Raw genomic sequence first — 26647 nt, forward strand, 5'->3', positions numbered from 1 at the left:
GCTTTAGAAGTATATCAAAACCGGAGAACGTACGTGTATAAACAAACGATGCATCAAAATTACTGCAGAGACTTCTTAGAAGAATGATTAAGACAAATATCGTGGAAAATATGTTTAATGAATTTATTAATGATTTCACTGAAGACGACATTTTAACTAAAAGTTTTTTTACAATAATTTTGTAGTCTCAGGTAATAAATCAAATTATGTCGATGTAATTACTATATATGAGTATATGACACTGCAACACTATAATATTATAGTATCTTAAGCACAATTATATTGTTATACGATACCGTTTGACTTATTTCCACTTGCGATCTAATTCACAGGCAGTTGTCTTGAGTATTCAATGATAATTAAAAAAAAAATCTAAACCTAAAAGAGACGCTTAAAGGTTCGTCGTACATTTCACACACGCGTATTATACAAACAAGTGCATCTGGGCTCTTGGTTTCCCACGAATCCATTTGTTTTTTTATTGTTCTCTTCGTTTAAAAACTCATACTATGTAATTTTATTACTTTTTACCAACCGTTTAACACTATTTTCGTATTGCAATCGTTTTCGGCAAAACATTTCACACAATATATTATTCTGGTGTACTTTTAGAATAATACGAAAAAACTCAAAACGAAATGAAAAAATACGGACGCGATACGAACGCGGAACGTACACGCCATCGGTTCGGGGTCACCGCCGCCGCCGTCGGAGGGATAACGGAATCTCTGGTCGGGGGGAAGGCGACCTGCTGCAGCAACAGCAGCCGCAGCCAGCCGGCTGGTCGCGGTGGTTTCCGTGGTACGTCCGGTTTCTGGTGGTGGCGCAATAGCCGCCGCCGTCGTCGTCGTCGCGTAGCTCCTCTTCCTCGCCACCAACACGACCACAGTCGCAGCTGACGACGAAGACCACCTCCGCAGTCCACCTCAGTGTCGTACAAGACGTCGGTGCCGTACAACGTTCGTAGCGCTATACTATATATATATATATTATAATATTCCAAACGCGAATCCCTCTGCCGTGTGCGCGTAAGAATTATTACTTGGACATAATATTATTGTTATTGTGATTTCGTTCGTTTCGATATAACAACAGTAATATCGACGTGTACAAAAGTAATAGTTAATCTTCAGCGTATCCACCACTAACGCGTCTACACGTACCACACCCCAAAAAGAAAACCGGCTACTGCTGACGTTTAGGGGATTACCGGAAGCGGGTAATTCGATCGTCTCAGAGGCCTGGTTTGTTTTTCGGGAGTTTCCAAATACGATTGCTTTGACAACGCGTCCGTCCCTTTCCGGTCACGAGTGACAAAGCCGACATATTTCTACACCGAGGTAAGAACCGAACACTGGCGTTAAACATTATACTATGATAACTCATAATATCACTGTCAATACGCCGCTATACTATTTATTATTTATTGTTTAACCTTCCAGAATATTTTTTAAATGGTTTGTGTACTCCCGGGAGAATTTCGACTAGACATAGTATATTATTAATTATCTATAGGTACCTACATTTGTTTTTGTAAAAATGTGCAGTTTATACTATTAATCGTACGAGTATTTAGAGGCTAACTTTGACTATGGTTGGTTAACGACGTTACCGTTCGTTAAAAAACTGATTAGTATTTCTGTGAATTATGCATATTGCCTAAATATAGCACTTATTCAATATATATATATACACAGGCATGTATGGGCGGATTATATGATTTACGACGCTAAACGATACATTTTTTGATTTTTAACTCGAAATTAACAAATCATTAAGTATCTATTGCAGGCGTTTATATCATATGCACATGCAAATCGAGTACATTATATAAATATATATATATTTTATGTATCGGAACTGTATAATGTAAAAACATACTTTGTTACTATTAGTTTGTTATTTATGTTCTAATATATTTCAAATCCGATAATGAGAATACACTAATAGCCTCTAGCTAATGTGGTTATTTATTATTCTTCAAACCAAGTATTTTTTTTATTATAATATAAGTAAAGATTTTATCTTTGACCAAATGTAATTCTCCTAATTGATTATAATTTTTTAGGAATACAACTAAAAAAATATGAATTGCGTTTTCTTAATTCAATTTAAGAATAAGAATTATCAAAAAAAAAAAAAAATGTTTTTCACTTGAATAGTTTTTTTTAAATAGTGTCTTGTGGTGATTTAGTTTTTCATTAAATGAAAAGAACTGTTAAATCGTAGAACTTTTGATATTTTATTATTTTTCAACAACACAATAAGAAACCTGTATAGTTATTTAAATTAACATAAAATTGAAATTTCAAAATAATAATTATTTATTGGTAAATAGTGATAGTCTTGTAATTTTTATGAATCATTTTAAGTAGGTAACTCATACAATTTCCCGTCATATAAAATGCCCTAATATATATTAAGTAAAAGTATACGTTAAAATATAAAATCTATAACCCCGCTGGTAATTTACCACATTATTAGTATGACTCAAAACATATTCAGACCATCAATACATAAGATATATAAAGGTATTATATCATTTTTAATTAGGTATAATAAATAATAATTCGATATATATGCAATATTATTAAATATACAATTTCTATGACACAATCAAACGATTGAAACCCCCATTTTTAATTTTGTTTTTAAATAAAAATTTGAACAATATTCAAAATTTGTAAGAATCACATTTTACAATAGGTACTTAGGTATTATGATGATTGTTTTGTATTATTTTAATTGAAAATTAATTAAGAATTGCATAAAAATATTCTTTAATATTGGGTTTCAGCATTTTCAATCACTAATTATACATGAAAACGATAGAATGAGTATTTTACATTGTTTAACGGATTGTTTCTCTCTTTTTGTTGTCAGTAACTATATATTACATAATGAAAACTAATTGAAATATAAACTATATATTTTTCGATGCATTTCTTGTGTTTCGGAAGTTATTATAAACAAGCCACTGCAAGGAAACAATTATAGTAATATCACTGTCACGTTACATGCATATGGCTTAACCACTTAAACTGTAAAAAAACAACTAAAAAGCACAGTCACAGAAGGTGACATAGTTTTGGCTTATTAATAATTCAAGAGGTTTGCAGTTTGCACTGAATCCGCAAGACAGTAAGTTGACGTAGAATTTCGCTCAATTCGTAGCATTAATATTGGAACATTAATACGTGATAGATATTTTGATATTTAGGTCAGATCTTTCCAAAATGTGGAAGTAAATAATAGTCTAAGTAAGGTCTAGTAAGGTTTCCCAATGTTTATATATTAGGTCATTTATTAGATGTAATATTATGTATGTTGCGAGAAAAATATATTATTTGTATTTTTATTCAATGGTTTCAATAATTTGATAAAAATATTAAAAATATAACATATTAATACATTATTATTGTAATTAATGTAAGGTAAAAAGTATTTTTACATTATTTTTTGCGTGTTCATTAAATTAAACTGATATTTGTTGTCATTTGGTTTTATTGATTAATTGACAGCTCAAACGAAATACGATAAAGGCAGATACCTATGCAATATATATGATAAACCTTCCATAAAAATACATTTTTTGTTTATTCTACTCATGTATTAATTTATTGAAAATAAAATTTATTTTACAAATTAACCGTTTTAAAATGTTCGTTACCGAATCCTTTTGAACATAATATTATCATTATAACAATCACAATGAAATAACTAAGTCTGCAGGTTATGAAGTTATCCCTTTTAAGTTTTAAGAAAATAAAGAACCAAACTCTTAATGAGATAGATATTTAATATGTAACCTGCGAATTGTACTGTATTGCACGTAAATGTTTACAATAATAACTATATATATTATTAATTTCTATTACTATACTATTAAGATCTTGTATAATACCTATATACTCTATAAAATCCATTAATATCCATCATGAACATATTGTTATTCAATAATAATATTGTGTTTTTATTTTAAATATTAAAGGGATTACGTCATTATATCATTATGGTCAATACTCACTATTATACATTATTATATAGTTTGGTTCTTTTATATATATATATACACACACAGGATGTTAAAATTGCTCGTTTATCTTACGTGTTATGAATTTATGATGATACCGATCTTATTATCGGTTAGGTGTCATCTTAAAAACTAGTTTTTTGTCATACGTTTTTAATCATTGTTAATCCACAAACGGAACAACGATAATAATAATTAATAACGAATATAATAATAATATGATATAACGATGTAATGAAGATGTTCTTATGGCGAATAATTATGCTCTTTTTACGACCGCGTTACACACGTTCCTCCACACCGCAGTAATAAACGGCCGTCGACCCGTAAGCCATAATATACGTACAAACCACTATAATACGTCTACTTATAGCTATAATTATTTAATACCGAAGTAGTTGTAATGCAACAACACCGGTTAACCGATTCAGCGTAGTTTTGTGGCGGCAGACACGGAGCAAACGATGTGAATTGTATGTTATTTTACACCCCTTTACCCGCGTTCCGATCCGTCGAATATCTGATTTGTTCGAGTTCGTTTTACAGATGTTTTACACATGCACATATTATTATATTATAGACGTGTCGGAATTATAATTTCGTGAACACTATACACCTATTTTGCATTAGTACATATTATTATGTATACTCAATTAGATAGATACGTTCCATATTTTTGGTTACTTATGTAATCTATTTATGCCTTTATCATATTAATGCATAAAATTCGAATACACGTGAACGCATAACATGCTCGTGTATCGATTTATACGCAACATATTATTCTAAACAGTATAACAAACTGTTATAATATACGGCTATATACATATACTATTGTAATTTCTGTAACCTCTATAACGATCACAAAACTACAGACTACACTGGTCAATAATATTCAATGTTTTGGGTCAGAGAACACCGGATCGATCAATTTCCGTTGAAATTAATTAGCCGTTGTTGTCGTCGTCAAACGTTTCCGAGTACAAACTGCCGTAGAGTAACTGTACAATTATTCGCGTTTACCCGCAGATGATGCATTACTGCATTAGTCAAAGTTAACATCACGTTGTTAAATTATACGGTTAAAAAAAAAAAATAAAAAATAAAACAATGAAAAACTAATCTGTGTCAAATTCACAAAATCATACCTATATATTTCTGATAAACCGTTTCAGATAAATTTAACATATCGATAGAACTATAGACATGAACGTATTTCAACATAATTACACGACCCAAAGCTTGGAATATACTTTAAAGGGTGTTGATTATATTATTTTTTCCAATACTATTATACACGTAATTATATTACATATATAATTACACCAGTTTATAATACTTAAAATAAACGCAATTATCGTTAATGACGGTTATTTTAAGAAAAAAAAATTCCTACGGCATAACTATGGTACAGTTAATGCTTTGACGAATGACTAAAAAATTATTAATAATAATCGTATACCGTCAAAGTGCCGATTTTATTTAATACACTTCGTCACGGTTTTTCATTAATTTTAATATATGAATTCGAGAGTGAGTTCCTGCCTACTGTAAAATATATTTTATATACGTGTAAATCATACAGTTTATTATTTATAGATTAATAAATTATGCATATTATTATTAAAGTTATGAAATTGCATATTCCCATATGTAACGACGTCGTCGCTTTTCGTTTCTAGTCAAGAGTAAATTGTAATAAACTTTTTATTCACTTCTTGACAATGCATAAGAGATACGTCGAATTCATTATTAGCTTACTACCTACTCTTCTGTACATCAAAAATAGTAATAATATGGTTTTAAGTATTTTACGTATAATATTTTGTTATACGAATTCAGATCGTTGAAGTTTTTGTGTAATTTTGTGGTATATTAACTGCTTTATATTATTTTCGTTTCATAACATAATTGGCTAACGACGGAGGCGAATTCCAATTGTCGCTGCAATATAATGACTACAACAGTAAATTGTAATATATTTTTGTTAATTAAATCACACCCGTGGTATACAACACTGGTGTCATGCTGTGGATCGACAAATGGCACCGTTTTATTCGTTTATTATTTTCCATTTAGTTTTTACTATTATTCTGTTCAGATTTTCATGATGTACCTATACAAAATAATATAAATAGAGATGATAAATATAATATACAGAAAAAAAATCTTGTCAGTTGTGTATTATTTATTATACGGGGTGGAAAATTACGAACCTCGATCCCTCAATACCGAGTTGAGTTTATTAATTTATTATACTCTAAGAGTTGAGAGTATTGGAAATTCTATGTCGGTGTCCCACAAGCAACAAAATGTAATTATTAAGAAATATTTTATTTACAACGTATGACAATAAATTAAGTAGGTAATGCTATAAAGATTTTTAAAAATAAATGTATTTTATACCAAGTCTTTTACAGAGCGATGTTGTCTTACTGTCTATTTATTTTTCCTATTATCTGCCGAAATGAATTAAAAATCTTAAACATTCACTATTATGGTTGCGGATTCATTCAAAAAGTAGAAAATTCGAATACAAGAGTAGTTCAATTCAAATGTGTTTAAAGAAAACGGTACTCTGCCGTTGGTCCTTTGAGGTCAAGAGCTTAAATGGTGCTTTTTATATTGATATAACATAATTTCCGGCATACCTGCAACTATATATAGTATTAGTATAATAGTACCTACCTACCTACAATAACACAACACGTCGATAACACCATAGATGCATTATTATTTTATAATAATAATAATAATAATAATATATACAGTTCGTATTCACGCGCGTACCACATATATCGTCTAATCGCGAACTCTGCGAGTATTATATTATTATATTAAAGATACGGAGCATCTATAGTTCGCCCCGAAGAACTCGACGTCGCATTATTAAATCTTAGCCGTCGGCTCGGACCGGTGACCGATCCGTACGCCGCCGACAGTGTTTCGCCGACCCACTTCCGAGCTTACCGTCATCGCCTCCTACGCACGAGACGTGCATAATAATATGGTAATTTATTATATTATTATACATATATGATATTAAAACGTTTAATATACCATACTCTATATCGTAACACGTTTTTAACCGTAAGTGTGTGCACGCGCATATACCTTCGTCTGCGTTCCGAGCGGAGTACCGATCTTATAAGCGCTATGGGTATCTTCTCATCAGACATAATATATTATATAGGTACAATATAATATACGCCTGTGACGGATCTTCAAATCACACCGTTTCTCACCGTCCGTCCGTCAGGTAATACACCATTATAACGCTTAGACACGACCGCGCCGTCGCCGTCTATTATAAGTTATAACGGACACGAGCGCGCGTGTGTATGCGTATTATATATCTGTACAATAATAATACGAGTCGGCTGCCACCGCCGTACAACAGACCTACATCTCGGACTGTATATCATTATTATTATATTTATTATTATTAAATGATACGTTCGCGTGCGTCTTTGGCCCGTTTCGATATCGTATAACGCGTACCTACGTATCCGTCCGTCTCGTTTCACCGTAATAGATTATTATTATTTTACGATGATTGTGTTTCGATCACTGTGTACTACGTATAGGTATATAATATGTGTTAGTGTTGTGCGGAGACAACTCCGTCGGTCGTTCGCCCGAATCGCAACTGTACAAGTGTGTGTAGTACAACAGTCGGCGAGTGAACGTAAAAATTCAAACGTCCGTCGGTCAGTTGAAAACGTACTACCTATATTTAATAATAATATATAGAATGTAATGTATAAATGTATATAATAGTGTACACGTACGGCGACGTGAAGAACAATTATATTATTTTAAAGTAGGTAGTTTTTTTTTCTTCTCTCTGATTGTGACTCGAAAAATAGAACAGTTATAAAGAACATTGTTTGTCTCTGCCCCCGTCGCCGGTCGTCGATAATAGCGCTGCGGTTTTCCGGACTGTTGGTTTTTTCTACCCGAAGCCGCGTTTTTGTCAACCACCCGCGTGCGAAAATGTGCTATGACAACGACTAAAACTATATAATATTATACATACCTGCGCACGTGTATAGCGTGTCGTTGAACTCTCTCGAGTCCCTTATGATAGATTTGTCAGTATATTAAATTATACGAGCTGCATATATTATATTATTGTGTATGATGAATATTGCACGCGAACAATTCGATTTACAATAATAATTCGCGCAGAGAATCGGCTGTAGCTATGTAAAACATGTTTATTGGTTGGATATACGCCTGCAGTCAGACGATGTGTTATTATATTGATAAATGTTATACACATGCATAACAATTCATTCATTTATATAAAATGTAACGATTGTTGAATGTTCTGGTTCTATTATAACATAATACGTGAATATAATATTATTATGTGTATATTGTTTATTATACATAAATGCATCATAAAAAAATATTATACTAGTGGATCCAATGTTATTAGATCATATTATTTTGGTGTGTTAACGTCTAAACGTTATTTTTGTATATGTGACGCTTTTTGTATCGTATTCGTTTGGTCCTTCAACTGAGACCACTGATTGTTTTATTTGAAATTAAAGTTTTCAGCGCTTTTTAAATATAATAAACTTTTTAGAAATTAGGTCTAAAAAAACTAAGATCGTTGTTTTTCTAAATTTGTTTGGTAAAAATGTATACATTTTAAACTACAAAATAGGTTGAACATGTTCATGAATTTTTTTAAACATTGAACTTCAAATGCTTTTTTCACGAGTTCTTGCATCTTTAATACTTTTAGGTGGTAAACCAACTTATGATAAATCTCGCCATACATTTTTAAGCTTTTTTAACGAGCAAATTTTTTTTATTGAGATTTATATAAAAACAACTAGAAAAAATTTTAAATGTTTATAAGTACTTAGTTCAAAAAGACCCAAACTATTATAAAAATTGTATGATGCATAGAAAAAGGTAATATAAACATTTTTTGACTTATTAAAAAAAAAGATATATATCTAATTAAAAACCATCATCAAAGCTGAAAATCAAGCAATTTTTCTTTAGATTATTATAAAATCAATAGTTTCATCAGAATCTAAGTTCAATATCTTAAAACCTATTAATCTATATATTATAATCTACATATTATATTTCAGTATAATAAAAATTACGTAAATATTTGTATATATACTTTATTTATATAATGCAAGTATGTAATTGAAATTTGAAAAATTATGCACATTATTTATGTAAATAATTGTTTTCGTAAATTAACATTCGTCTTAACGTTGTTAATCTACTCAAAAATATAATCAAATAAAACATTAATACAAAAAAACAAATTGTAGGTAATTTTAAACACATATAAAAACAAATGATAACATGTAATTATTTGTATAGTTATTACTTATTACTAACATGGTAATCCGCAGGTAACCATGTAAGACATGCAATTATTGAGTTGTTTAGTTATAGTGATTGAAATCGATGTACTACTATACTAAATCTCTTTCTTTCTCTCTCTCTCTCTCTATATATATATATATATAATAATAACACTGAAGCATGATATATATGCAAATTACATAGTCAAATCATCAGATTTACACGAACCATATTATTTTATTTAACCTGGCAAAATATTTTGTTCAGATCGTTATCTCCACATCGTTGAATCATCGTGTTTATTAATATGTCATGGTTTTATACTTTATTTTAACGTTAATACTCAGCTAAACCGGTGAAGCACAAAGGGTACAAGAGGTCTTTGACTTACGGTTTGTACTAATTGTGGTAATAACACGTATATCTCGAATGTGGTATATTAATGCACCGTTATTCCAATATTATTTTTTTAAAAACACATTTCAAAGTGTCTGGAATACATTTTACTATAAATATACACACACTTTTAATTTTTATGAAAATGTCTTACTTACTTAACAATTTATTTTTATTACGACTCTATTGTGTATTTAAAATCAAAATTGACATCTTACAATCTGTATGAAATATATTTTATAAAGGTATTTTCAAGATTATATAATTATTATACTTTGGATTAATTTTTTCCTCAGACTAGTGTTCATCATTGAATATTTTTAAATAAAAATTTGTATTATTATAAATGCATCATAACAATATTTTAATTTTGTTAGTTTTAAATTAAATTATGTAATTTAAAATTTTAGTTGAATCCATTATCCGAACCAAAATAAATATAAAAATATGAGATAGAAAATGATTGTATTATTTTAAAGTCACCGACGTGTAATTTACAAAAATAGTTTTGTTTATTATTTAAATTATTTTAGTAATACGCTTTCTCAGCAAAAATGTAATTCTCATAATACTTAAAAAAAAATGTAAATAATAGCATAATTTATCGCATGAATAATTCATAGTAATATTTATATTCTGTAGTTTTGAGTTTTTTTTCATTTTTTTTTTTTTTTTTAGGCATATTAGATACTATAGGTATTACAGCAACGATACGTGATTATATATTTTGACGGTCCAGTTCTATTAAGAACTCATTGCATCGTTAAAGTTATATACTGCAGTTTCGCATCAGAATTAAACACATATCAACGTGTTAATTACAATATTTAGAGCAATTAAAGTATAATTATTGTCTTATAGTGATTTATTGTTGTTGACTAATCTGGATTTTAAGCTATAAGTATGGTATTTTTGTAATAATAGTATAAGTTTTGTAATTTAAAAGTAATACTGCTGAAAAAACATGTATTTAAGTATCTATTGGTACTGTATTATATTATATTTGTATGTAATGTACAGTCAAATTAATACACATCATCATTAGAAATTTTATATAAAATATAATATTATCGTCTTTGTGATTATCGTCGTCCTGACTGAAAGAAAAAAATTGAATAATTGAGATCGCATGGATTATATATATTTTACGTAGTGTTCTGAAATCATTATATATTTTTATACAAAGGTATATTATTATATTTTATATAGGTAATATTATTATAATCGACGGATAATTTTGTTATCCGGATCGTCAGATACGTTCTGGGGTTTAATTCCAATTGAACTGGCTATTTTACATTTTTTTTTTATTATTATTATTCTGTTCGTTTCCATTCGTGTTCGATTGGTTTAAAAACTAGCTTGACGAAAACGTATTTATTGTTGTTCGTTATTATTGTCACCTTATCGACCGGAAACGACGATGTAGGTACACAGTGTTAAAACCTACCGTCAATTTCTGATAGATTGTACAACGAATTCTCACGGTTTTATTAGATAAAAGAACATACCACGCGTACACCGAATATACTTATATAATATTTTATTGTTATCCACGATTGTTGTACCAGGTATGATTGTCTTCAGATGATTATTTTTCAACGCGGTGGTGACGACAAGTGTTGCAGTTTTGTGGCTGGTCGACCATCCAAAACATTTATCTCTTCGGCGATAATAAGTACGATTTCCGTCATCGATACTGATTCTTATACAACGTGATTTTTTTCAACTAGGTATTATGATTTTTTTCTTTAACCCATTGTTCTTGTTTACGTTCAAAATACATTGGCTTCGTCGACGACGGATGTAATAAAATAATACGTCGCGACTTCCAGAGAGGATGCGAATAGAACGTAAGAAAGATAGTGATGTTGAAGACGACTATGATTACTAGACTTCGTACAGACGTATAACATAATATTATAATAGTTTACCGTCTAAGTTGGTGATCGGACACTGTGACGGTGGATCGAACTGTGGCGCGTAATTCGCGGCCTGCCGCCCAACCGTGTATGATATTGTTCTCCGGTTCATCGGTCGTCCATTAGCCTGAATGAGTGACATTGTACGAAGCGTATTGTGTACCTGTTGCAGTCGCGATGTGTTTTAATGACAGCTTTTAGAAAAAGCGATGACAATGTCATCATAAGACGACTACGGAGATCGACGAGACGAAAATAATATACCAGAATCTATGGCGCGTGATATAACGCATTCTGTACTTGTAAGCGAGGGGGACATCGAATTAAATTATTTTATTCGTAAACATTGAAATCTAGGGCAATACCATATAATAAACGATATATGTATCGAGATATTTTCGAAAACTATTGAACGATATTTATTGCGTTCCTTTTAAATAATCCAGAAGACATGAGGTATTGAGCTATTTATTTTTTTTTCCGATGCATTTTCACTGACTTCAATCTTCATCTGTTTGTTCGATTGTAGCTTAGCTATAATCTTCCTTTTTAGTCGCACGCATTGAACGATTTCCAATTAATCGGTCCTATAGAAATCATCTTTATCAAATTATTGCAGCCGTCAATTTAGCTATTGGTCGTCTTTATCGTAAATCATCAAAGACGATTGAAATATAGTTTAATGTCTTGGTTTAAAACCACGGTGAATGGCATGCTTCTCTCTATTCCTTTTAATAACGAATATTAATGTAGAGAAGATAGCATTTTTCAATTTTGAGAATACTTATCCGGTACCTATTGGATAAAGAAGTTTTATTACCTTGCGCATAATTATAGAAGAAAGTATAAAAATACAAAAAATGTATTCAATTAGGTACAGATTTATACTTATGTTGTGTAACAAGTTATTATACCTATAAATAGCGATAACTGCTAAAAAAATATCAAAAATAAAAATCCAAAATATTGAAAAAAATTAATTAAGTACTTAATTTTAAAATAAAAAGACAATAATTTACGCTGTAGGTACTTATCATAATATTTTTTTAGAGTATTGCATATTAAGGGGTCGTTATTATTCATTAGTTGATCGTGAGTGATTTGCGTGTGAACAATCCGGAGTCTTGTTAGAATGAATTTGAACTTTCTGAGAAGATCTGAAGGAAGAGTTGCCATATGAACACTTCTTTTTTAATTTCATGGAGTTTCTTGTGAAATGTTTTCTAGTTTACCTACCATATGTTGGCATAGTGGAGTTTGATTAGTGGTATTACGTCTTGTTTCGTTGCGAGTAAATGTATAAATGTTGTGAGCTAATGTTGTTGCTAAATAATCAGATACTGCATCTTTTGCTGCTTTATCAGCCATCTCATTTTCTTTGATATTAGAATAACTTGATATCCAGAATAACTGAATAATGTTTCCTTTTTCTCTTCTGTATTGTAATACTTTTGTACCTACAGTATGTTCATTTCGCTAGTGTTGTACGCATTTTTAATGTTGATCATCGCCCTAAGAGAATTTGTGAAGGTTATTACTTTCGAAATATTTGAGTCTATAATTAATTGTGTGCCTTTGAAGATTGCTTATAACTTCGCAAAAAAAAAAAAAAAAATTAAACTTGTATTTGGTAGCTTATATAAAAGTTTAATATTAATCCAGATTATCGAAGCACCGACTTTTGCTTGACTTTTTGAGTCATTCGTATACATTTATTTTCCAGATAAATCACAATATTTATTTTTTTATTATTTTTAAGGCTTAATACTTTAATTACAAAAGTTATTAGTCAACTTTTAATTAAATCCAAATATAAGTTAAAATATTATGTTAAGGGTTATGATAATTTTATAATTTTTACAATTGTTGACAAAAATTTAATTTGTGGCATTATTTATAAATGTCACACTTAGATCGCTGTTAGTTCTTTGATAATAATAAAAAGCGTATTACATTTAACGCATCTAGGTACCTGATGGGTGTGTCCTATTTTCACTCGAGCGATAATTATTTACTCACACATTTGGTTTTATAAGTATGTGTAATTTCGTTAAATGTACACTAAATTATATTTTTGTTACTTATACATAGTGATTACTTGATTACTACTATTTATAGATACATTTTAATCTAATATTATTTCTTTATATTTTTTTTTTTAGAAAATGTTTTATTATTAATAATCTGATAATTTTCTGTGAATATAATTCACATAATATTTAATATTTTGTCATTTATTACTTAACATAAACTTCGTAGACTTATTATTACTACAACAATACACCAATGGTATTGGTTATACTAGGTAGTATAGCTACCTACAGACAGGAATACGAGACAACCTAATCGATTGAATAATTTCTAAGGTATTGTTGAGATGATGTATTTTCTTAATATAAGGTTTGAAGACGTATTAAACTATTTCTCAATGTTTCAAAATTATCAATGTAACCTATTGGTATAATACCTATCATGACAATCACGATTGACGGTCTATATAAAAAATTTGACAATCAGTAACTATTATTTAAAATCACTTTAAACGTGTGTTTAAAAGACAAATCATTTGATTTTTTTGACGTTATAATGCAAACTAAATAAATTGCTTTACGAATGTATATTTATTAACCTAATAGGCTCACTGAACTGAAAACATTTTAAAGTTTTGTATAGTGCTTTTGTTTTATAGGATGATACTCAAATCTTTGACCGGTGGGTTATCGAATTGTTTTATAACTTGGTGGGCTGGACTATATTTTTGTATATTTAGTGTTACTCTTCTTTATTTTCACCAGTTAGATAGTTTATTTATTTGTTTTTAATACTTTACTGTTTTATTATTATTTATACAAAAAAAATTATTTTATAAAACGAAAAATTTACTTGTTCAAGTATAAATAATATTACCCTCTATTTTTGTATTTTTGTCTATATAATTTAGTGTTTTAATTATTATTAGTGCTCATATAGTATTCATTTACCTCTTGTGTCTTTTACTGCAAGTTACGTCGTCCTCTAAAATAATAAAAAAATGTAATTTGAATTCAAACCGTCAACAAAAAGGCGTGAGTAATAAGAATTTGATTGTTTTTTAAGTATTAGTAGGTTAGAATATTATTTATTTGATACTATTAAATTAGGAAGGTAAAAACATGAACAAAATAATACTTCCGTCATATCTGTGCCTGTAAAATTTTTTTTCAAATATTTATTCTAATTATTTTTTACATCTTTTATAATAACAACACAATGTATAACATTATAAATTAATAAAATATATAATATGTACAATTGTACAATATTATGTTCAATTAGTATTCACTAATTTACATCATCGTCATGTGTATTTTTTGATGTGTTTTACATAATTTAATAATAGTTATTATTTGTACCTAGTAATGTTTTAAATAAATATCTGCCCTGGGAGAACCGGTTAAACGACGAGACGTCGATAACGGTTTTTGGTTAGACACGTTTATATTTATATTTTATAGAGATACCTACATAGGTAATAAGTAGGTACACAATATTATGTACTTAACGTTACTTTTAATTGAATGTTTGTTTTTGGCAGGGTTATATAAAATGTGTCTTCTTAACACCTCATCTTGAGATCATTGACCCATAAAACAGAATCATTATATTCGTTTTTTATATTATGGTGAATGATATTGTCAAATTTCAAATGAACTAGGTACAGAATTTTTATATTATTTTTATTACATAATGTCACCGTTTTATGCGATCCGATTATTTTATATTACATTCATAAATTGGATGCTTTTTGTATATTATATTTTTATAATGTTCTTGATTTCGTTGTATTTTTATTTTTACGAAATTTTATGAGGCTTATAGGGTAATGTGATTTTATACCTTTAAATATAAATTTTAAGTTAGCTACACGTCATTTTAAATTGATATTAATTAAATCTAAACAATAAATATATATTTATACTACGACTTGATTAAATTGTTAAATTAATATTTATGAAATACATTAACTATAGTAAATAAACTATACAAAACTACAATTACATACATATAAATAGTATTTAAATTAAATATTACACCATTGGTAGGAAGTATATGTGTTTAATTGTGAATTGTGATCCTGCATAAATTATATTAAAAACTACATCCCAATTATTAAATTTTCAATCGGTGAATGAATGGTTTTTTTTTTTAATTATACTGCATGGATACGTGCAAATGAAATGGTTAGAAAGATTACGCCTTAAAAATTAAAATATGCATATTATAATATGAAACGTTATAGTAATTTAAAATATATTGACAATTTGAGTGATTTGATTTTTTATAATATATTTCTTTTTCTTTTTTTTTTTTTATAATAAGCGTTGTATTGATTTTTTTCTATTTATATTTTCATTATTACCTAATTTTCTTTATACGAATAATCGATTGTTACAGTTTTTTTAATAATAGTTAGTTTGACCGTGTGAGTAGTTGACAAAAAAAAAATCAATAAACATGACATAAACATAGATCCGTGGAAATTAAATGGAAAACAGTTGTAATATTGTAGGTGTACGCGAATTACCTATACATTTTGATATAATTGAATTGAACACAAATCAAATTTTATTTTTATTTTTTATTTTTCGTTAACCAATTGAGTAATATAATATTCTATTGTATTTGGTAATCGCATGAGTACACGCAGATATTTCGTCGATCGATTCGCATTTATACAGATGTATTTACATGTGGTTTAGAAGTACTATATAAAGAAAACCTTCAAAAAATAAATTCGAATTTGAATTAAAAGTATTAGAAAAAAATTCAATTTTTGATTCGTCACGTATTATATTGTTACATATTATTATATCGCAGTTTTTTCTTATCCAGTTGATACTTGGAATATTATTTCGATGATTTTCACAAAATTCATTGACATGAATTTGGAAAAGGTCTAAAAGCCATGGTAACATATTAACCCAGTTTGTGGAGAAAATTGCCCGTGCAATTCGATGGAATTAGTATTGTCGAATGATAATCGCGATGGGTAAATATTTCAAACAATAAACATTGATAAAGAAAACTATTGAAAAAAAAACCGTTTGAAAACATTCTTAAAACGATAATAATATACATTTTTATTATTATTATTTTTGTTGTGTTTTGTCCTCCGCGAACGAGCCAACGTTCGTCTCGGTTTAACATTGGCACAAGGCCGATATGTCATGGAAATATAATAATATTTTATGTCCATTAGCCTCTTGGAAATAAGAAACGACACAAGTCGTTGACTGAATGTTGTCATCGTGTATCATCAAACACTCATGATACACAAGTGTAAGAACTACATTCAGTCATTATTCTTTGGCTTAATAAATTATAATATCTTTGCTAAACCAAAATCACTAATATAAACGTGAAAGTATCTTATGATTAATGACAGTAGTTGAATAAAACCTATAGCACATTAAATTGAACATTTTACGCATAAAATTTGTATATATATATATATATATATATCTTGTATGCTCAGGACCTTTAAAATTATTGAATACTCGTAAATATTATGCACTTCAAAAAGTAATTTATTTAATAATGTTAAAAAAAAAATAATAATAATAAGTGTACTATTTAAGTAAACCTATTTTCCTACTTAATACCTAGTACCTACCTACGTACAAAAATATATGTTCTACAAATGTATAATATTATTATATCTAGTTTATACGAGTATAATATACAGGGTGTCCCGTGAGGATTTACCCATTGCGATATCTCCTGAAATAATGGACATATCATAATTCTGATATTTTAATAAGACTCACAGGAATAAGAACTACAAATATTTTATGTTTTAATTTATTTTAATGTTTTGGTAAAAAAGTTAAAAAATATATTTTTTTATTTAATTATTTTCAAAAAAATCGAAGATAGCCATTTTGTAGAGTTAATTTTTCTGAAAATATTGACGTTTCATCATTTTGATTTCATTAATTTCTGATTTTTAATATTTTTCTAGTTTCTATAAAAACAGTGAATATTTAATACCATAGTGGTAACAAATACAGATAACGAGATATCGCAATGGGTAAATCCTCACGGGACACCCTGTATATATAACTATTTATTAGATTTAAAAAATATATATTTTTTAGAGTCTAAATTGTCAACGTGTTATAAACCTTTTACATTCACAGTCGTTTTCACGCTCTGGTTCATGCAACCTATTTAAAACAGTTAATAGCATACAAGTATATAATTTAGCGATGATTCGTACTAGTTTGTTTTTACAGTTAAGATGTAAGATTTCATTAGAAAAATACTTTAAAAAATATTATTGTACTATTTTTATTATTTTACTTTGCAACATTAAATTATTATACATGGTTTTTTTTTTTTAATAATTTAATAAATATTTTAAAAACACAATAAGAATAAATAAATATGATGATTTTTAGGTTTCCAAAACTAATGTAAGATTCAGAAATGGCGGGTACCGATACCCGATGGCTGGTGATCCTATGTTTGCTATCTTCAGCGCAATGTGTACCTTCCAAGGTTACGTCTCAATCGGAAACAGATTCCGAAGATTCAAGAAGAGTTCTTGGTTCAAGGTTTGTTTAATAAATATTTAAAATTACATAATCAGTTATTCATTTATTTTTATTTTTTAATATAGTGTGGTCACATCTGTATCTGTAATAATGGATCATGGAAATGGTACCAAAACATATTTTGCTGATGGACAAAGTAAAAACGTACATAAACCTACAGATACCATAATCGGTAGTCCTGGTAATTTACTATCACCGGACCGTTATGAGTTTTATACTTTTGACGAAACGGGAGATTTAGTTAAAAGATTAATGACATTGGATGAAATACATGGTTTAATTGCTGGAGCAGATCCAGAATCAGTGATGGCTGATGCTTCTCCTACATATTATCATGATGCACTTGCAAGTCATTCATCAGAAGCACTTATGCATTTACCCGCTTCAGATCTCGAATCACTAGATGCACCAGCAGTGCACAAGGTTTTGGAAAGTGTACAAAATGTACTGAAAAATGAAATGGCAGCTAATTCAGGTAAACCTATTCCTTCTATGCCTAGCACATCTTTACATCGCCCAGATTCAGCTTCTGCGTGGTCAGCCTTATTCCCAGGCTAATTGAAACTCCAGATGACGTAGCTCATCTTTCTGGATACTTACTTCCATCCAAAACAACTGAGTCAATGGGCGCACCATTAACTAAAAATCCATTGTCGCCTACTAAGGCACCGTTAGTATCAATGCAACCTCAATTAACAACACTTAAATTGCCATCGTCATCTATAAGAACGCAATTGACCACTACAACAGAAAAAATAAGGTCAACCCCAAAATATTCTACTGTCAAACCTGAAGTAACAACGAAATTTACTCCAACACAGTCAACAACTCAATGGACAACACTTAAACCATCAACGACTAAAAAACCTTTTAAGCCAATACAGTCATTTGAGAAGCAAAAACCAGCACTACAAAAACCAATTTTAATGATGCATTCAACTGCTAAACCACCTATTGTTTCAGATAGTTTTGAAATAAATAAAGAAATGTCTGCTTCTATATCAGATATGTTGTCACAAGTAACTGACAGCCAATCGTCCAATCATAAACCTTTACAAACTAACGATTTAGTAGAAAAAGATAGTACATCAGATTATGTACCAGAAGAGAGTTCCCCAGAATTAAGTTATTATAGTCCAATAGCAATGTCATTGAGCACTGGCGGTGCATTGAAACCAGTTACAGAAGCTTTAACATCAGCTAGAAAACCTCCAACAACAATGTCATTTAAAACTACAACTACAGATGTACCATTTTCACAAAAGACCGTTCCTACTATTATGTCAACAAGATTTTCGCCACCCAAGTCTAATGCCACTAAGCCTCGACCACATGCAAATGCTACTACAGCCTCTTATATGACAAAACCATCATCGATTAATAAATATACTGCAACTACTCCTCCGACTACCAGGAATAACTACCATTATCCACCAAGCAACATGTCAACCAAATATATGCAAAAAATTACACAAACCACTCAAGCTTACCCAAACAAATTAATTGACAGTTTCGTAAAAGTTGTTAACAAAACGATAAATAATGCAACTCTTAGCGTAAAACAACCAAATGGTACATTTTGGAATTCTACCGAGGAGTCAAAGAATAAATTTGTCAAAGAGCCTGTTAAAGTTTTTCAGACTAAAGTCACTTCATCTAGACCAAATGGCATAAATCGAACGAATGTCACTTTGTCAAATCGCATACAAGAATTAAAAACTACGGCTATTCCAAACTTCGGATTTGGTTCATCTACTACTACGGTTCGTAGTCAAACAGAACCTGATAAATATGTATCAGTGAAAGTGGAAGAATGGCCAATTACTGTTCAACATCCAACTGCATACCCTTCGACTACTCCATATATGAGTACTGAAAAATCCTTCTTTTCCAGCAATAGTCAGTCACTGAACTCTGTCACGGATGCTAACGTAATTAGAGATTTAATATCATCTTTTATGACTAAAACGTCAACAGCTTCCAGTATTTCCACTAGTACGCTATCTCCAACTACCGTTAGTGCTCAACAAACGTTGACTGCGGCCATGTCGACTACTACACCATCAGCAGTAAATACTATTACTGGAATTCCAGCATCAATGATATCATCCACAGTTGGAGATTTAGTGACACCATCAACAACAACTACAACCACAACAGAACCAACTACAAAAATATCAATCAAAACAGAAGCTGCGGAAAATATGACAATGGAAACCACAACGAAATCAGCGTCAACTACAAAGGAAATAGAAGCGGTAAAAACTGCTGTGGAATCTGCAGATATAGGTATAATTGCAGTGACGACAATTGCCGCTTCAACAAGTGCTGCAAATACGATAACAGTCGATACAACGTCCGCTCAGGTAACAACTAGCACACCGATAACACAGACGACGTCCAGTACAGCAACAGGTTTTATATCATCCACTACAGCATCTGAAACCACGGTTGCCAATGCGACCAAGGTTACATTTACAACACCGGAATCGGAGGCGCAATACGTACCCGTGACACATTTTTTGCCTGAATTACAACTAAAAGACAGAACAGAAAATGAAAATAACAACAGTGCGCCGGGCGTAGATCTGATGCTCAAAGACGGTATAAATGCAGTAACTAACATGTTGCAAAACACTCAAAAGCCAGCTGTGGCCACGGTTCTTGAAACTGAGTACCAAGAAATTGGCGAGCACCCTTACGAAAAATTATCTTCGGTTGAGGGTAAACAATCATCTACCGAACAAAGTAGCCAAAAACAAGCGACGGTTAAGTCAGACTTTGACGAAACCACCACATTTTCCATATCCGAGAACACTGCGTCACAGGAAATCTACGACTTTACAACCATTGCAACAGAATCGGCCACCAAGTTTCCAGAACAGAACGACACAGTCGCTGCGGAATCGGTGAACACCAATAACACAGAACAAGTTTTAAGAAATTCAGAACTAGGCTTGGAAATGTTGACTGTATTCAATGTTAGTTCCACTGATGAACCTGGACAAGTGGCCAAGTTGGCCGACTTGTCATCGGAAACGCAAGAGTTATACGATATCACTACGCCTTTTGAGAATCGAGCCGCTTCTACAAATATAGCAACCAATACTGAAGAACCAGTAACTACAACGTTTGCCCTTTATGTCCCTCCGGTGACGAAGGAAGTGACGACGTCAACCGTAACCGTGCCGTCTACATCAACCACCACGGTAAAACTACCGTCACCAATACCATTAGTGAAAGCAGCGACAGTAACACCAGAATCAGTAGCAACAGTACCAGAAGCATCAGTAGCGACAGCAACAGCATCAACAACAGCATCAGCAGCAGTATCAGTCACGGCTTCAGAATCTGAAATCCAAAATCCAACGACAACAATAGTCGAAAACTCTTCGGTGGCCGCGACAAACTACACCACTTTATCCACGCCAGCTTTAGTCACGTTGCCACCTGCGGTCAAATCTCCTGGACCTTCATCTAATGCGTACCGACCACCAATGGCCAATAGTGCATCTCCGTCTACAGTCGAGCTGCATCCTGCGCCGCATGAGAGCATGGGTATGGAAGCGAGTGTAGCGTTTTTGGGTGATGACGTTCGAAGATTTGCTGACCTTTGTAACGAGCTATCGTTCAAAATGTGGACAGCTGTTACCGGAAAAGGTCAGATAGCGTCCAGAAGTCTGGTATTGTCTCCCTTCGAGCTAACTGCTATGCTGGCCATGGTATTCTTAGGTGCCCGTGGTTCCACTTCTGGTCAAATGAACGACGTACTAAGGCTTGATGATATGGTGACATTTAATCCTCACCAAGTGCTTCGGAATATAACTCACTCGATAACGAATGTCAACAATCCAGGTGTGGCTACCGCATCTTTTGTCAGAGAGATATACAGCCACAAGGTAATAATTTTTTTTTATTATATTTCCCATCTATTCATCCAAGGCCACCCGCAGAAATTTTTCTTAGCGGGGAGAGGGAGGAGGAAGCGAAAAAACAATACACTTATCATAAATTCTTTTTTTATATCAATTCGTAAAAAAAAAATTAACTGCAATTTAGGGTATAATATTATGTTGTTATAAATTTGTATAATAAAAAACGAAAATACCGGAAGTTTAAACAAATTATTATCCAAATGAGCGGTGGGTGCCATGAACTGTCCCCCTACGGGTGGCCTTTTTAATATAAATTTAATATTTAATATAAACATTAAACAACATTAATTTTTATTTCTAAGATAAGTTAAATATTTTTAATATCATAATAAATATCTTGTAGTTATTTAAATTTATCATTTTTTTTTAGGGAAATGGAAAAATCCTAGAGTTCTATAAAGAACGAGTACAGCAGTATTATGATGGACACGTAGAAGAAGTTGACTTTAATACGATTGGTGACGTTTTAAGGAGAAGAACGAATCTATTAGTCAAAAGACAAACTTTGGGTCGTGTTGTGGAATATCTTCGAGGATCTGGATTAAATTTGACACCACCATTCGCTGCATTCAGCGCTAACGTATTCCAGGTAAATTTTTTAAATTAATTTTAATTCAAAGTTGATAAGAATATTTGTAAATCTAGTAAAATTTATATCACCTGTTAAAATAAAGATAATTTAACCCTCGATAGACGTTCATTGACATGAAAAACGGTATATATACTGTATTCTATAGACTATAATAATCTAGTATTCTCATTCCGCATTTTTAATTTAAATATTATAAAATATTTATCATCTAGGCCCCCACGTAAACTGTATTAAAATTACGACTCATGTAATTGTTAAAATAAAATATTTTATCTCCAAATAGTTCATCGATTGTGAGTTTTATTAATCACAATTTAATGTAAAATTACTATAGTCTGTCCAGCGAGAGAACGCGCCGATTCTGCGCATCCTCCTGCTCCTTCCTGCTATCGAAACCGGTTTTCCTATGGCAGGGTGACGTTTGGGGATGCGCAGAAAAACTGATTTTGGTCGGTCTGCAGCGCGCTCTCTCACTGGACAGAGTATATAAATAAATAATCATCATTTAATAAATATAAGTATACGGTTTAAAATTATTAGTCTATGTCTATTGCACATTACTTATGCTATCCGTTTGTGGTTATAGACTAGCTGCGAGAGCGCGTCAACCGAAGGCCGGGACGGTGAAATGTACTTCGTGGTGAGACCGTCAACCAGACAGCGTCGCCTGGTCCCGGTTCCGGCGGCCGTGTGGCGTAGCGGTTTCTTGGCCGGTTACGAACCCGGACTGGACGCGACAGCCGTTTGCCTGGGCCCGGACTCGGCGGTGTCCACCATACTGGTGTTGCCAGGCCAACAGGGTCAGGTGGCTCCGGGCGACGGACTTGCACGGCTGGAACAGCGACTCATCGAGACGTCTTACCGACGGGGCGGTTGGTCTCGGGTGCTACGGAGCCTGTTGCCCCGGCCCGGACTCGAGCTGCAAGTGCCACGGTTCTCGCACCGATCCGTGTTAAACGCAACGGCAGCTCTGCAAAAGATGGGTCTCCGGGACGTGTTCAGCGATCAGAAGGCGGACTTACGCGGCGTCAATGGACTGTACGACCTGTACCTTTCCGACATGCTCCAAGTGAACACGTTCAGTACGTGTGGCGAGGACACGATCGGCGCGCGGCATCACGTGGAAACGTATCCTGCTTCACCGCAGCGGATGGGCCGCTCCGGTCGTTACGAAAGCGGTCAAAACGGCGGTGACGACGATAGCCGCACAAGTGATGATGAGGAAACGGTTCGCAGTGGTGGCCCGGAAAGCGGTCGCCAGAAACGCTACGCCGACGACCTGCCGCTGCACAGTCCGTACTCGCATTTGCCGCTCAACTTGCGGCCCAGACAGGCGAGACTTCCGGACGTGCCGAGGCTCCGATTCGACAGGCCGTTTTTGTATCTGGTCCGACACAACCCCACGGGCATGATCATCTACTTGGGCAGATTTAACCCGAGGCTGTTGCCGTGATCCGTTATTATATACGAAACGATTACATAATAATTATTAACGAAATCGTTATTATTATTGATTATTATCGATATCGTACGAAAAATATAACGTAGCATCACAACTATATTGTACACACTATAACACTATTGCCAAACGATGATTTAAAAGTGAGTTTCTGTTTTTAGAATATCAAATAGCCCGCGAGACATGCATCCCTGTTATTGCGACCAAAAATGATTAAATTGATTTACACACGACTATTATTATGTTTGGCATTTGGTTTTATGGAATTAATCCGGTCGATTTCACTGACATTTAACAATAAAAGTATTTAAAAATGATCCATTGATATTTTTCAAATAATTTTGTGATCTTGGTAAAATCGACATCCTAAACTTATTTTAAGTTTAATATTATATACAATAATCTTACATTTTATTTATATAGATATATTTATTTTTATATACGTATATAATTTATTATTATTTTAACAATTTTTTCAGTTTATTATTATCGTAATATAATTTAGGTATATTGAATGTGTTATTATGAAATTGTGACACGCTTGTGATATATATTTTGGCAATATAGAATTATATATTTTATACATGATAATTATATTAAATATTAGATTTTTTATACGTAAAATAAGATTGTTCCTAGTTTTTTTTAAGGAATCATGTCTACATTTTTTTTTTATACAGAATAAGTAAATCCATGATTCCTTATTTTTGTAATTTTTTATTATAAATCAATTTTCATTTGTAATAAATTTACTCCAGTTAATAAATCTGCAGTTGAATTTTATTTTAGTTTTAGTCAAAATTATAATTATTATTTTATTATTTTTTTCGTAATAATAAAGAATTAAACAGGTATCTTCCTTTTGTATTTAATTATATTTGTAAGATATTATCCAAAGGACAGCAAATTTATTTAATTGTTATTGCTCATCTTATTAATAGTAAATTGTTTCACTTTATTATTTTCTCTCAAAATATTGAACAATGTAATAATAATATTTATTTATTATCAATTATTATCAAAAATTATACCTCAACTATCATATCTCATATCTAAGCTGCATTATAGAAGAAAGTAAAATCCAATATTAATTGAACAATACACCAACGGAATAATCAAAACTATGTTAGGTAACTATAATTTGAAATTATAGGTAATAGCGTTAATCCAAATAGTGTGAACAAAATCGACAGCCTTATGTAAATTAATGTTAAATCGAAATAGTGCAACTCATAAAGATCAAGGATTTTAAGTCTGGATAATCTTATTAGTCGGAAAAATCTTAAATACGATTTCACTTATTTGTGATGGATAAATGGTCATGTTTATCGTAACATAGTAAACATCAGAACACGTGTACAATAGGTGCAAATAATAATTTAGTAAAACGCACTTTGTAACTTAGATAATTCCATTAAACATGTAGATAATATGGTAATTTTTGTTCCGAAATTTGCTTAATCTAAATTTAGTTAAAATTGAAGTTTGTACTATTCTAAACCTATTATAGGTAATTAATTAAATCAAAATAATATAATTTATCATACTGTACTAAAAATAAATAATAAATAATAATACTATAATTATTCAGTTGTAAAAAATAAATAGCCAAACTAGGAACTCTATAGTATGGTTGGTCCCGGAATACCTCGTCGTTAAGTAATCACTATGGATGTGTAAAATTTGAGTTTAATGCTATAATAATTATAGGAAAATACGATTCCGAATCAAAGAGATGAGTGGATCAGCATCTATTATATTTTTAATTTACATTTTATATTATATTTATATTATTATTAATATTTTTTTATTCGATAGGTTAAGCGATAATCTTTGCCAAGAAATGTTGCGTTTTATACATAATTATAAAACAATACTGACATGCCGTACAATAATATGACCAAGACCTTATAGTAAAAAGCTTAAAATTAGTTTAAATATTATGAAATTTTAATTTTGTAATGCATACAAAAAATTATAATAAAAGCGGATTGTTCTAAGTTTACGATTAATATTTTGAATAAAAAAAAAAAAAAAATGTATTTAAGAAAACCCTGTTATTTTACATTTAAATTCCTAATGTTTTAAACATTTTAACTTAAACAAATCACAAAAGAAACCTTTTTATTAAATTATTAATCTTATTGACTCAGATTAAACATTATATTATGACGAAAAAATATATTTTTTTTTAAATATATTAGTTATATGGTGTAGCTTCAACGAACTTTCATATGATATGAATGAAGTACAAACAGTTCGTTTAATGTAAAAATAAAGATTGATAAATATCCATTAATGGCTAATAAAAATTCTCATCTCTATAGTATGCATTTCTAACAAATTATTAAATTGCGATGTTATTTAC

At 31.0% G+C, this 26647-nt stretch overlaps 1 protein-coding gene across 1 annotated transcript; it reads left to right on the top strand.

The window, feature by feature from the left end:
• The first annotated feature begins 900 nt into the window (after positions 1–900).
• Positions 901–25133, top strand: LOC114126271 (uncharacterized). Its single transcript, XM_027990177.2, is given in 6 exon segments — positions 901–1340; positions 18138–18293; positions 18359–18846; positions 18849–22192; positions 22599–22817; positions 23407–25133. Coding segments are annotated over 5 exon segments (5046 nt in total). The 5' UTR covers positions 901–1340; positions 18138–18165; the 3' UTR covers positions 24274–25133.
• Positions 25134–26647: the final 1514 nt, after the last annotated feature.

The sequence above is a fragment of the Aphis gossypii genome, chromosome 1, assembly GCF_020184175.1.
Source record: "Aphis gossypii isolate Hap1 chromosome 1, ASM2018417v2, whole genome shotgun sequence".
NCBI lineage: Eukaryota > Metazoa > Arthropoda > Insecta > Hemiptera > Aphididae > Aphis > Aphis gossypii.